This window comes from Gavialis gangeticus, unplaced genomic scaffold (assembly GCF_001723915.1).
Source record: "Gavialis gangeticus isolate Ggan-Ray unplaced genomic scaffold, GavGan_comp1, whole genome shotgun sequence".
Taxonomy (NCBI): domain Eukaryota; kingdom Metazoa; phylum Chordata; order Crocodylia; family Gavialidae; genus Gavialis; species Gavialis gangeticus.
In genome coordinates this window covers 146,332,226-146,346,136 of record NW_017729025.1, presented here as the reverse complement: position 1 = coordinate 146,346,136, position 13,911 = coordinate 146,332,226, and the positions used below count along the sequence as shown (strand labels likewise).

General features: G+C 39.9%; 1 protein-coding gene across 1 annotated transcript in view; it reads left to right on the top strand.

The window, feature by feature from the left end:
• Nucleotides 1-13,911, top strand: part of KCNQ1 (potassium voltage-gated channel subfamily Q member 1) — a gene marked incomplete at its 5' end in the record, with an annotated part of 669,633 nt that overhangs the window by 153,674 nt on the left and 502,048 nt on the right. Inside the window, 3 exons of the mRNA XM_019519725.1 lie at nucleotides 10,061-10,187; nucleotides 11,949-12,027; nucleotides 13,058-13,154. Coding sequence (XP_019375270.1) covers nucleotides 10,061-10,187; nucleotides 11,949-12,027; nucleotides 13,058-13,154 — 303 coding nt within the window. The remainder of the gene's footprint in view (nucleotides 1-10,060; nucleotides 10,188-11,948; nucleotides 12,028-13,057; nucleotides 13,155-13,911) is intronic.

Here is a 13,911-nt window from a genome sequence, read left to right as displayed (position 1 = left end):
TATGACCCATCCACCACCACCCTCTGAGTGCGACCCCTCAGCCAATCTGCAATCCATCTGACTGTGTAGGCATCTATGCCACAGTCGCCTAGTTTTTTAACTAGGATGGGGTGAGAGACGGTGTCAAAGGCCTTGCTGAAGTCCAGAAAGACTTCAGGGGAGGTGCAAAGCATCCTGGGATGCTGGAAGACTGAGTTAACTAGAATCTGGAGGGAATCTGGGACAGAAGTTAAATAAACTGATTTAACCTAAATCAGTTAAGTCTGATACTATATCCATCCAGGTTCATCTTAAATCAGTTTCTGCCATTCTGAAAGAGGTTTATGTGCACTGACTTTCTATTGTGTTATAGTTTTAAACCAGTTTCTGATCACTTATACCGGTTTGTGTGTCATTTCTATCCCTAGCCCTGTTGTATTACAGATTTGAACTGATTTCTGATCATGTATATCAATTTGTGTGTAACTTCTGTCCCTAGTCTGAGTGATGCTGTAGCCACGATAGTCCAGAAAATATTAGAAAGGAAGAATGTTTGTGGTTCATATCTTTTATTGGACCAACTACGTGGTTAACGTAGACATAGATAAGTTTCTGATTGCAGTGCATTCTTCAGGTCAGACTACTATATCATAGATTTATCACCCTTAACACTAAATTTTGAAATGATAAACTAGAAATCTGATGGAATGAAAAACAAGAACTAAAATCTCGTATCCCTGAATTTTGAGGAGGGGAGCAGCTGCCGCATAGTGACTTCAGGTCTCCCTTCCCTATGTGTAAATAGGCAGGAACTATACCCTGCTTTGTTAGCATAGCTAAGCTAATGGGCCAGACATAGTTCACCGTGAAAGGTGTAGGCCTGGAATCAGGGTACTTTCCTTTGTGAGGAATGTTAAAATGGGAAACCAATTGTAATTTTGGCTGTTTGAGGTTCATGGAAATCTCATGATTGATACTAAAACAGTGAATGTAATGATAATGATTTATGATGAATTCTAGAATAAGTACTACTTTGTTCAGAATGAAGTGATAGATAACTGCTCCATGACTGCTCCATGGTATCTGATTTATATTTTGGTGTGGATGAACTGTTAGTATGGATGTAATTGTTTGACCAGTATGTACAGAGATTATTTTTTGAACCCAGGTAAAGAATGACCCCTGGAAAAATCTATAACAGGAAATTCTACTAGCAAGAACCATGCTTAAGCACAGTTTTGGTGGTGGTATGTACTGTGCTATTGTAGGACAAGGTTGTTCAAAACATCCATTAGAAAGTACTGGGAGTCAGGCATATAAATGGGCCTGTTGGTAACTCCTAGATCCAGCTTATCCAGTTTATGCACGATGCTTAGATTTCCTCCATTATCATAATATGTGAGCATCTTTATCTTCACAATATCCCTAAGAAGTAGGAGTATGATCCTCATTTTACAGCTAGTGAACAAAGTCACTGAAAGACTGGTTGGCCACACATTGTCTGTGGTGGAACAGCAAATTGAACTTGGGTCTTCTGGATCCCAAGATAGCATCCAAATCCTTATTTACAAGTGGAGGTGCTCCCATAATGTGAATGAAAGGTTAAGCCACTTCCCTTCTCTTTGACTCTGCAGATGGTGTTCTGGTGCTGGAGATCTACATAGGCCAGACTGGGTAGGCCAGCAGGGCAGAGTTAAAAAGTAACATACCTCCTGACTCCCTATAGTCTGGAGCTCAAGGTGGAGCTCTGCACTGGGGCACCAGGGGCAAGGCTTTGGTGTGGAGGACAGGGAAACCAGGGGACATGGCCTGGAGAAAGCCATGCCCTGAGTTTACTTACCTAACGCAGGCACAGTGAAAAAAGACATGGAGCAGAAGGCAACACCATCCTTGCACTTTATCAGCTTGTTCTTGGTGCAGCTGACAGTGTAGGGGCGTGACGTCATCAGCCAGTGCCAGGAAAGACATTCAAAAGCCAGCACAGGGCAGCGAGACGGGGAGCAGCAGCAGTAGTGGCAGCTGCAAGGCAGCTGTAAGCTCCTGGCTGGCACATCTGGCTGTGCTAAACCCTGGGTGGGGGGGTGATCCCTGAAAGGAACAGAACCAGGCAGGAGGACAATGCCTGGCAAGGTGAACATGAGGAAGGCCGAGAAATTGAAAACCCAGCACCCGACAGAGGTGCGTGAGTGGGAGGAAGGGCACTGCCTCCGAGTCTTCTATGGTTAATTTCTGTTTTTCTCTTGGGTCCTGACATTGAGGCCATGTACTGTTACCATGGTGACCAGAGCTGAGAGGCCAGGAGCTCTTGGGGACTCTGGGGCAGAAGGCTCTATTAAGGACAGCCCTGAGGGCCTGTTCAACAAAAGAAGGTGGTCTCAGAGAATGAGACCTTTCCTGCATATTGTTAAAGTTATTGAGGTGGGGTGAACCTGAAACAACCCTGGCCAGTCCCTAGTGGACGCTCAGCCACTGCTAAGGCCACTGAACTTGGCTAGAAGTCACAGCAGGCCCTGTCAGGGTGAGACGGTGCTCCGGACCACCGAGAAGTCCAGATTGTCTACTGAGTGGCATGTGTACAACAGGTTGGCTCTTGGGAGGGGTTTAGGGGAGGCAGAGCCCCAAGGCATGTCCATCTGGAGCGCCCTTTTAAGAGTTTAGGTAATAGAGGAGCCTCCCTCATTATCTTTTAAGAGCAAGATGTGGCAGGAAAGCGATGGGAGTTTCCCAGAGGAGATGGCACACAGCGGATGCTAATGTCTGAGGTAGACAAAGCCTGAGTGTGGAACCACCCGGCCCCAATCTGTAGTTGCTGAGGCTTAGACAAGCACAACATGTTCAAATTTTCCTCTCAGATATCTTAAATCTGCACATGTGCATGCACAGAATGTGTCAAAGGCCTTTAGGCCCTTGGTTCTTCAGTTGCGGTTTGCAAGTGGTTCATAGATCTCTCTGAGGCTTCTGTACACCTTTATACTCTTCTTGTTGATAAGCCTGAAGATAATGCCGTGTGGTGGTCTGGGAGAAAATTGAGCATTGACAGTGGTCCATTGGCCCCAGAAGTTTGGGAAACATTGTCGTAACCCATCATTTGAAATTAGAGCGGGTGAAAAACATTTTGTTGAAAAATAGCCTTTCTCAAAATAGTCATTCTTTTGAAATGGTATTCTTTTCCATGAAACTTAAAAACAAGAAAAATTTGACTTTCCAGTATTCCCCCTGCCCTTTTCCCTTCCCCCACCTTCTTCTTCATAACAAAAAGGAAGACAAAAAGACAGATGAGGAAAAAGTGTACATTAACAGAAAAGCTTAGCCTAAATAAGCACCAAATAAAATTGACTCCTTTTCAAAATCCCTGGAATTAAAAAAACCCACCCCACCCCATTTTTTTCCATGAAAAAGATCTTCACAATATTTTAGTGTTGCATAAAAGGAAGTGTCTGCTGTATTCAGATTACTCCCGCTTTCTGGTTTCAAACACAGGAGCTGTATACAATGTGCCTGAAACTAGATTCCACCAATCTGTTTCTTTTCCCCAGTGTTGTTTTACATGTTCAGAATTTGCCTTTTTAGATCTTAAAAATGCCAACTGGTTTCATTTTAAGTGCATAAAATAATGATAATGGAGAGATACTTCTTTAAAAATTGTGCAGTTTGAGTAAGACAGATAATGGCAATTTTTTTTCTGGCTGAGAGGAGTGGCCCATTAAAAAAAATAATGTCAGTTGTGGGAGAAGGGGTAAGATTTATGAAGTGTGCAATGAAGGATGGGTAGGAGGTGACTCACCTTTTTGTGGAAATGAATGAAGAAAATTGTTATATAAAAAGTCTTCCATAAGCCAGTGGACAAGGGGAAGAGAATCAGTTATAGGAACAGTCAGCCTCCCTGTAAATGGTGTTAAGGATGCAAAGTTTTGATTAAAAATAAGACTTTTGCACTTGCTCTGAATCTTTAATAGGCTCAGATGAACAGTTCTTTCCCATCCTTCATAACATTTGGTATATGCTAAGAAAGGGAATGTGCATGTTTGCACGTGTATTCAGGCTCCTCATTTGGGTGAAGTCCTAGCTCCAGTGAAATCAGTAGTTCTGATGCTTACTTCAGTGAGGCAGGGGTTTCATTCTGTTTTTACTCATCATGAACCCTATCCTAGAAGGTGTAGGGCAAACTCTAGCTTTGATCCAGCAAAAGCAATTAAACAAATGCTTGAAGTAAGTGCCTAGTTCTGTTGAATTCAGTGGGATTTAAACTTAAGCATGTGCTTAAGTGCTTTGTTGGATAGGAGCCAGAGTATTTTGCACTGTGAATGAAAAAACTCAGGTGAGTTTCTTCCAAAGACTTTTATGAAGCCCTGAAGTGCATGCTTTTGAAATACGTGGAAAGGAGATATAATTTTGGGAGATCTTAGGAAGCTGATACTTCCTTAATCTTGCCAAATACATCAGTGTTAGAGACTACCTAAGTATAACACTTTTGGGGGAGGGAGTAACTCTGATATAAATAAGAATCATGAACTAAGTTTGAGGGCTTGGTTTCACTTAGTGCAAATTCCTGTTAAATTTTGTCTACAACCAAATCCAGAAGTTAAAGAATGCTCTGTATTGTGAGAAGAGGGGTGCCAGAAATGGCTGGGTGAAAACTCCAGTCAGAAACACAGGTGCTCAGAGAGCATGCCTTAGCATGCAAAGTTATGCCTCAATGCTGACACCTGCGGCCTGATTCAGTATCCTTTGAAGTCAGAGGAAAAATCTCCTATTTTCTTCACTGGGATTTGGATCAAAACCTTAAGGAGAAGATATTAAAGACATTAAATCTGGGGTTTTTCTAGGTGCCTAATACAGTTAGGTGCCCAACTCCTATTGAAATTTCAGCCTAAAAATATATGCCTGCAATGTGCTTTATTGGTCTTAGAGCTATTGTATTCTGCTTCTGCACTGATTAAGGAGGGGAAGAAATAAAAGCTTCAGCAAAAGCAAAACAATCAGTTTCCAACTCTCTCTCATTATAAGCTTCCCTTATTCAAAACATAAAAGGGTTGTGCAAATATTATTTCACTATAATGAAAAACATTCATAAAGTGGCTTTATTCACATCCAGTAACTTCTTAGGATTAATTATGGAACTCTGAAGATAGAAGGGTGATACCATTACCCTGTTTTTAATGTTTTCCATTGCCTGTTTGTTTAACCCACATTACTCAGTGCTGATAAGGAATTTTGGCAAAGGACACTTAGCTTTTTGAAGTAAAGATAAAGACTCAGCATGAGACACTAAGCTTGGAACATTTTTAAAAAATATATATTTATTGTTTTAAACTTGTAAAGATTTACTGTAAGATATGGGGGGGGGGAAGTGAATGAACTGAAAAATCTGAAATAGCAGTTTTGGCATTTTCAGGTTTTCAATATGTATCTGAACATGAAAAAGAACACGATTTTCTTTTCCTTTTTGATCTCCACTACAATCAAGTCAGAACGGTTACTTTCTTGTTGACTTTGTTTCCATATCTATGTGCCTACCTGTCTGCCTAAGCTATCTGATCTTGCTGCCTTCTATATATCTAAGAGGCCATAATGCAACTTCAAGGGAAAAATCGATGTAGAACAATGAGGGGCCTGTCTATGCTAGGTGAAAGAGGTTACAAGAAACAGTTGCCTGTAGTGTCTTGAACTTGCATGGCTTGCACAAAGCAATACGTGCAGCTGCTGTCTCAGGCATTTTGCAAGCATTGAAGTGTCAGTTTATTGGAACCCTTGTGAAGAGGACTCTAGCTCAGGTCAAGCTGAAGTGTCGTGATCTACAATAGTTTCTCAGTGTGCAATAGAAATGGTAGAAATTAGAGCTGTACTTTTTCAGCAAATGGCTTTCCCATTGGGTTTCCATCCCATATTGTGATGCTTCACATCTGTAGCAAAAAAAAGTTGATTCTGCCCATAAGCCCCAGCACTCTGCAAGCAATTTTCTATTCCATATTATTTTCCTCTTGTGCAAGCTACCAGATTCCTTCTCCTGCTGCCACACCACACCACTGATGTTTCTCTTCCCTTGCCTTTTTCCTTTCCATCTTCCCCTTCCTGCTCCTTGCTTTTCTTTTGCTGTGGTAGTTTTGTTTCAGATACCTGTGTTTCAGATTGGCTGGGCACGAACTGTGAGGCCTTTTCTGGACAATGTGTTCAGTGGGCTTCCATTGAGCAAGTACACCTAGTGCATTTAAGAACCAGTGGGTGAAACTCACCCTTAATAGAACTCAGATAGGTTAAAACTCTCAGACATAAGAAATAATTTGACGACTGGTTGCCTACTAATACAGCTCTTACTTAATGGGAGCTAGCTCTGACTGACACCAGTGTAAGTGAGATGAGAATCAGGTCACAAGCATTTTTCTTTACTGGCTTGTGGTAAATGGTACCTCTAGCTATTGAGGGGTGATACGGGGAATTTTCATGCTTCAGAGAACATGTTTGTTTGTCTTTAAAATGACTGCTCTGACTTATTTTAAATTTCAAATAATGTTTTTTCCCTCTCCTTGTCTCAACTTTTCTAGCAGCTTATGCACAAATGTAGTGAGACAAATTCATCAGTCTCTTCCACCCCCCAATACTGATTAGGCTTATACAAGGCAAGGTATTAAAAACACTTTTGTCTGTCACATGGCCACGGGTGAGGGAGGGGGTATTTGCCAGTTGCTAATGGATACCTGAAGTTTTTGTGTATGACCATGAAGAACAGCTTGTGCACTTTCACCTCTGATGTTCTCTGAATAACTTGGGTCTCATTTAGGTCAATAAGGCTTTATCAAAATGTCAGGAGTGAAAAATGTGTCTTGGTGTAAGCTGACTGGTTGTTCCCTCCAGTCACAGGAGTCTATAGAACAATCAATGTTCTCTAAGCTTGTCTGCATGTCATGCAAAGAACTGGATGACAGTAACCATTGACTACATGTCTATTTCATTGTCTTTGGGACAGCCCACATTTGCATACTTGCCAGTGTTCCTGTTATCCAATGAACCGTGGAGGGTCTTTAAAAAAACACACACAACTCCAATGCAAATTCCACAAACAAAAAACACACACATTAAAAAACCCCAAAACAACCCCTCCCTCCCAATTCACAGTCCAGACTTCAGATTTTCATTCTCTTGTTACACACATTTTGATAAACCTATAGTTTTGGTCAAGAAATAGTATTTTTGTTGTTGTGCACAATGTGTTTAACTTTCTGTTTTTTCCTTCCAAATGATACTCCTCCCCCACAAACCCCATTTGGGGATATCTGAACACTATTGTCTCTGGCACCCCATGTGATCTGAGGCCATAGATTCCTTGCTCAAATAGCCTCTTTTGAATAAAAGAAACTGGTAGCTCCCTGCTTAATTATTTGCCATTGTCTTTCACTGAGGGAGCTTCTTTCATAATAGTGATGAAAGAGGCTATATTAGCTTTTTAGGACACAAAAAGATACTAATATAGTAGAGTTTGTTGATTATATCTTATAAACCAATACAATGTCAAAAACAAAATTAACAACAACGTTATTGTATCAGTAATGATTTGCTCTTTTTGTAGTATTGCACTCAGGGTAATGTTTTCATTTTGCAATTCAGTGCCAGTTGAAAATGTAATTAATGAAAACTAAACTAAAAAGGGAATCCTTTTTTATGTGGAATTACTATATCACACCTTGTGTGTATGTCGGGGTGGGGGGGAGGGTTTGGCACTATCTTACAGTGGAGACCCCTTTGCTTTTGCAAACATGGACCTATACAAATGTTTCTCAGTAAAATAGTACTCTGCATAAAACTTCCATCCTGCTTGTTTCTTTCATAATAGCCTGGAAAAAATTTGCTGTTGATGTAAACAGGTCAAGCTCCATATTTACAAATCGACAGATATGGTCACTGTCATGTGATTTTGCTTGAAGTATAGTTGGAGCAGAGGGAGACTATAGACAATTGCAGTCGTTAACCTGCTGCATCTGGCAACAGCTTGCACTGAGCCTGAGACATCAGAACTTGTCAAGCAAAGAGTGAGAATGTTGGCTAGTATCCTCCTGTCTTTTGAAAAGTGTTGTAGTGTCTTCCGTTAGAATAGCTTAGCTTCCAGAGATGAACATTTTAATGCACTATCAGAAGGCGGGGATTTTAGAGTCTATTCCATCTCCCATTGAAGGCAGTGGTGTGAGCCTATAAGAAATAGAAATCTTCCCTTTTCTTCTAGTCTCAGAAGCCTTATTGCTATGCTAAACTTTAAGGGCAAAATCTCATACATACTGAGTTAATGGCAAGATTCCTATTACCTTTGATAAGGCCAGAATTTTACTGTGTTTTAATTAAGAAACCATGCTTGCATGTATAAACTAAAAGGCATGGGGACAGGAGGACATTTATCAGAACTTCTGCTGTTATCATCATCCAGGGGTGCATTATCATGAACTAAAGTAATGGATAAAACCACTGTGTTCTTTTGTATTTATTTTTTACGATCCTTTAGAATTCTGGTCTTTTACCACTTTATGCTTTATGTACAACATGACGTGTAATGTGCGTCTTCAGTGAAAAACCCCATTTTTTATAGATTTCACAGACATTAGGGCTGGAAGGGACCTCATAAGATCATTGGGTCCAGCCCCCTGCCCAAGGTGTAGGAAGTCAGCTAGGATCAAAGGATCCTGGCAAGATAAGCATCCAAATGTTTCGTGACAGTGTCCAGAGTAGATGCTTGCACCACCTCTGGGGGGAGTCTGTTTCAGGCCTTGGGGGCTCGGACAGTAAAGACATTTTTCCTTATGTCCAACCTAAAATGATTTTGCAGGAGTTTATGACTGTTGGATCTTATCCCCTGGGGTGCTCCGGCGAACAGATGTTCCCCCAGATCCAGATGCACACCCCAATATACTTATAGGCTGCCACCAAGTCATCCCTGAGCCTGCACTTCTCCAGGCTAATGAGTCCCATAGCTCACAGCCTCTCTTTATTTGAACTACAGTAAGTTACTCTCCCTTTTGCTTTAGGTAGGAGGATGAAGCCAGTTTCTAACTGAATATGAACTCCAAATAAAGGAATTACAGTACCGTTATTCCTTGCTAGTTTGAAGAAAATACAGCAAACATTACTTCATCAGCTAATTGCCAAAAAACATTGCCTGTGATTTAAAATGGAGAGCAAAATGGACTGAAAAATGTCACTAATTCCAAATATGGCCTAATTCCTTTCCTAAAAGATCCAGAGGGATGTTAGAACTATTGGTTTCATGCATGATATTCTTTGAATTCTACTTTCTTGGGCATTTCAGTTAGAGCACAGTAGTCCCTTGAAATATTTAAAATGGGTCATTCAAGCAGTATAGCTGGGACTCAACTGTGTTTTAAACACACTTCTCAACCAACTCTGTTCTTGGATAAATTCTAAAACTTGACCTCAATTTAGATTCATGATTAAGTTATAGTTCAAGTCTGACTTTACTTCAGAATTGAACCACAGATGAACTCCTGACCCTGACCGAGACTAGTTGATTCTAGGAGAGGGGGGAAAGGATTTCTTCTTAGGTTTAAACCTGCCTGGAAGCTAGATACTTTGTCATATACAATCACCAGATATGTTACTTTTAGCCGTATTGATTGCACTTAGGCTGAAAAAGAATAAGTAAATGGTTGGTTAAAGCTGTTGCAAATGGTATGTATAATGTACCTTTTCCGGAAATTAGACGTACTAGCAAAATACTTGTCCTATGAATACTGAGTCTATTTGTTTTCTTTGGCTAAGTCAGGCAACTTTCTGTTTGAATTACTGAAGCCAAGTAAATTATGCAGAATGATTTCAGTTTTAGCACATGCCAAAGAGCCAAACTGTGTATTATTATGGTATTTAAACTTACTCTTAATCATATGTCTCATTGCTTGCGGAGTTTCCCAAGTTTCTGTAGTTTCGGTCTTCTTGTTATATTGCATATTTTTTCTCTACCCGAGTTTCAAGTTTCATTTTCAATGCTCCCTAATGTTATCTGAAGAAAAGGAAAAGCAAAAAAAGAAAAAAGAAAAAAAAGCAAACTAGAAAATTAATCTAGTCCCCTATCTGTTTCCTCTAGGAAATTGTATTAGTGGTGTTTTTTGGAACAGAGTATGTCGTTCGTCTGTGGTCAGCAGGATGTCGTAGTAAATATGTTGGAATATGGGGAAGGCTCCGTTTTGCCAGGAAGCCTATTTCGATCATTGGTGAGTATATGTGGTTTGAACAGTTATAACAAATACTAAGAAAAGCTGTGTTTCTGTAAATCCCTTGAATATTTCAGAGGAATTTAAGGTTCCATAATGAGTCCAGCCAAATTAGAGCAAGAGCATTTTTCATGAGCGTTTATATAGATTAGACTGTTCTGAGGAATCTGCAGTGCTGTCAGTTCCTTCTTAAGGAAAAAAAAATCTTTTAACTTGATTTCCTTTGCCAGGAAAGGGATACTTTCCTTTCACAACTGATTTGAAATTTAGCCAAATCTGACAGGGTCTCCTACAGTCCCATCTTCTGAGACAGCCTCAATACCATGTAATAGTTGCAACTTTTACAGTTTTTAAAGACAGAGCTCACTTCCCAGTGCCCATATTATCAATGTTGATTTACATGGCTTTATAGCTGAACCACCTATAACATGCTGGTTAGTGGCAAGTGACTTCATTATCAAGTATTATTATTTGTATGTTAAAATCTCCTTCTTGAGGTGTTCAGTGCTTCAGCAAGTAAATTATTTCTGAATCTTTCTCTTCTGTTAATATTAAAAGTCACAACCATAAGAAATACTAGCTGGGACTAAACAAAATCCCTCCCTATTATGCCTAGGCACAGATACATACAGGAGTAGTAGCGCAGGGGACAGATAGCATAGGGGAGAGGGTTTTAATATGCAAGCAGGGTGATCAGTGTGATGCGACTAATGTCATTTCAATGAAAATTTCACACAAATATTGTATCGTATCGAGGTGATGTACATCATCACGGAATTGTTTGTCCCTCTGTGTGTGTGTGTGTGTGTGTGTGGGGGGGGTATCATAACTATATCCTCCATGTTGGCGGTAAGCAACATACAGCTCTATTTCCCTTTGCATTCAGACTACAGATTCATCTCTCCTGAGACTTACAGCATTGCAAACGCCTAAGCAGTATCAAACTGCTGTCAACCTAGAAAAACAGAACAACCTCCCCTTGCCAACATACACAGTATAAAACTATTTCCTCTTTTTTCCAAAGGGTGGATTTTCTTCTCGAGTTTACCTGGGCCTGAGGCAGTGTTCTGTCCTTGAGCAAGGACCAGTTCAAATTACTGATTACTTGGAAACCCTGAGAGTTTTTTATGCCAACAAGAGCTTTATGCTGTTAGAAAGGGGTTATTTCTGGCTTGCCATTGGGATGCAGGACTTGTTTCCTTCCCTGGTAATTTTCAAGGTACCAGACATTAAATCATGACCATTTCTGGATAGCAAAGCTATTTTGGTTAATTTTTTAAGGCATATAAATATGTTGGTTGTAACTTTTTGTTCCTTTCTAGTCTGGGATAAATTGGATTAATATCACTAAATTACATGGTTTTATAGATGGGAAAATGTGAAAAACATGTACCAGTAAATTAAAAGATTGTAAAATATACAAGTTATATGGAATAGATAGCAGGTTCAGATTGATCTATGGGTTGTGGAGCTTACGTAAATGATTGTATTGATGCTGTATTAAAATGACATGTTACAGTACTTTTGCCACTGTTCTAAAGTGCAGCCTCCTAAAGTGCAATAACATCTTTAAAATATCAGGCCATGCTATATTCTTTTCATACGTTACAAAAGAGATCTTTAGATATAGCCTGGATTTTATTGACTAGAAAATGCCACTCCCCAAAGAGTTAACATATCAACTTTGTTTCTAGTAAAAATTGGTCAATGTTTCACATGAAGCCTCAAACTCATTAGCCTAATTTATTTATTTTTTTCCAGATTTAATTGTAGTTGTTGCTTCAATGATAGTTCTTTGCGTGGGCTCTAAAGGTCAAGTGTTTGCAACCTCAGCTATCAGGTAATAACAAATCAATAACTGAAAAAAATGTCAGTTTTTAAGGGTTTATTAGTATTATGTTTTCCTACTCTTCCCCCTGTTGTTGTACACAGGTTTACATTAGCTTTAATGGAAATTGTTCTGATTTATGTTAGTGGAGCTGAGAATTAAATGTCTTAATTTACTACTCTATCCCCTACCTCACCTCAGTTACAATGATGAAATTACTTATAATGAAGCTAGAGCATCCATAAGCCAGCAGTGATCTATTCAAATTTTATTCAGGTTTATGACCTGGTCTTATAGCTAAAGTATTCTTTATGGATAACCACTGACTTTTTCAAGATTTATACGTAGCATAAAAGGTCTGCTTTCTGCTCTCTGCCCTATTTATAGCTGTGCTCCATGTCTCCTCCTTGACCTTTAAAATGAGATACTACATAAAGGTACAGCAGCAAAGGTGAATGTTTTTTGGGATGCTTAATGCAAAGTAGATTAAGTCTACTGCACAATAGCACAGGTTTTGCTGTGACATGCCAATGCGCAGTAAAATAGGCTACTGCACATTACGGCATCTCATACAGATATACCCTCTTAGTATATTATTTCCCCTGTCCAACTATGTCAGACTTTATGGATTTTTAAATTGTTGTCTTTGTCTCTGATACAAATTTGGCCTCTCCTTTGGAATTTTTGTTATGTTCGAAAGCATGTTGTGCTTCCTCTTTGACAAGACATTCAGAATCAGCAAGGGAATAATTTCTATAATACTCTGTCTGCTTCCAGAAATTCTGCAACATTGGGCATTCCTACTAACTGCCCAAAGGAAAGTTTATTTCTTGTCCACCCAATCTCCCGCTTTAGTCTAACAGTAAGCAGCATAAACAATGGGGGCAGAGGAGTAGTGGAGCTGATAAACTGATGGGAATTATCTAACTGAAGTGATCTGTCTCTCTTAATTTAACTTTCAAAGATGATTTCTCTTCTTTATATGCCTTGTCTTCTATCTTCAGCCTGCTGGAGCCTAACTTATTAAAAAACTGTATTCCAGGGGTATCCGTTTTCTGCAGATCCTGCGAATGCTGCATGTTGATCGTCAGGGTGGCACATGGAGACTGTTGGGATCAGTTGTTTTTATACATAGACAAGTAAGTTAGATTGTGGAGGGGGATGAAATGACACCTCCTGCAGCTATTTCTTACAAAGTCTTGGAGCCCAGGAAAATATTGTGGTGTTGTAAAACACATGAACTCAGGGACATACAATTGATGAATTTCATCCAAATCCGGTTGCCTTCATCAGTTTTAAGGATGAGTAGTAATACCCTTAAGGCTGATTTTTGCCTAAAAACATTTTCAGAACTTGGAGATTTGGGGTCCTCTGACTTTCAGTGAGACCTAGGTACTGAAAGACCAAGTATTGAAATGTGTGTCCAAATATCTTGAAAAATGGGTTCCTGCATGCTCACGTTGCTTTGAAAATAGCATTTTAGATGCCTTTGAAAATTTTGTCCAACAAGAAATAATCCACAGCACACTTACAGGCTCGGCACTATGCTTGCCAGCACCATAACTGAACAAGACCTGGGTGTCATGATTGACAGCAAAATGAACATGAGCTACCAATGCAATGCCATAACTGAGAGAGCTAATCATATACTGGCATGCATCTACCGAGGCATCTCAAGTAAAGTAAAGGATGTCATCCTCCCGCTCTGCTCAGCCTTGGTGAAACTGCAGCTGTAGTAGTGCATCCAGTTCCGGGTGCCACACTTCAGGAAGTACATGGAGAAGCTTGAGAGAGTCCAAAGGAGGGTCATGTGTGTGATTAGAGGCCTAGAGACCAGGTCATATGAGGAGAGGCTGAAATCCTTGAGACTGTTCAGCCTGGAGAAGAGAAGACTCA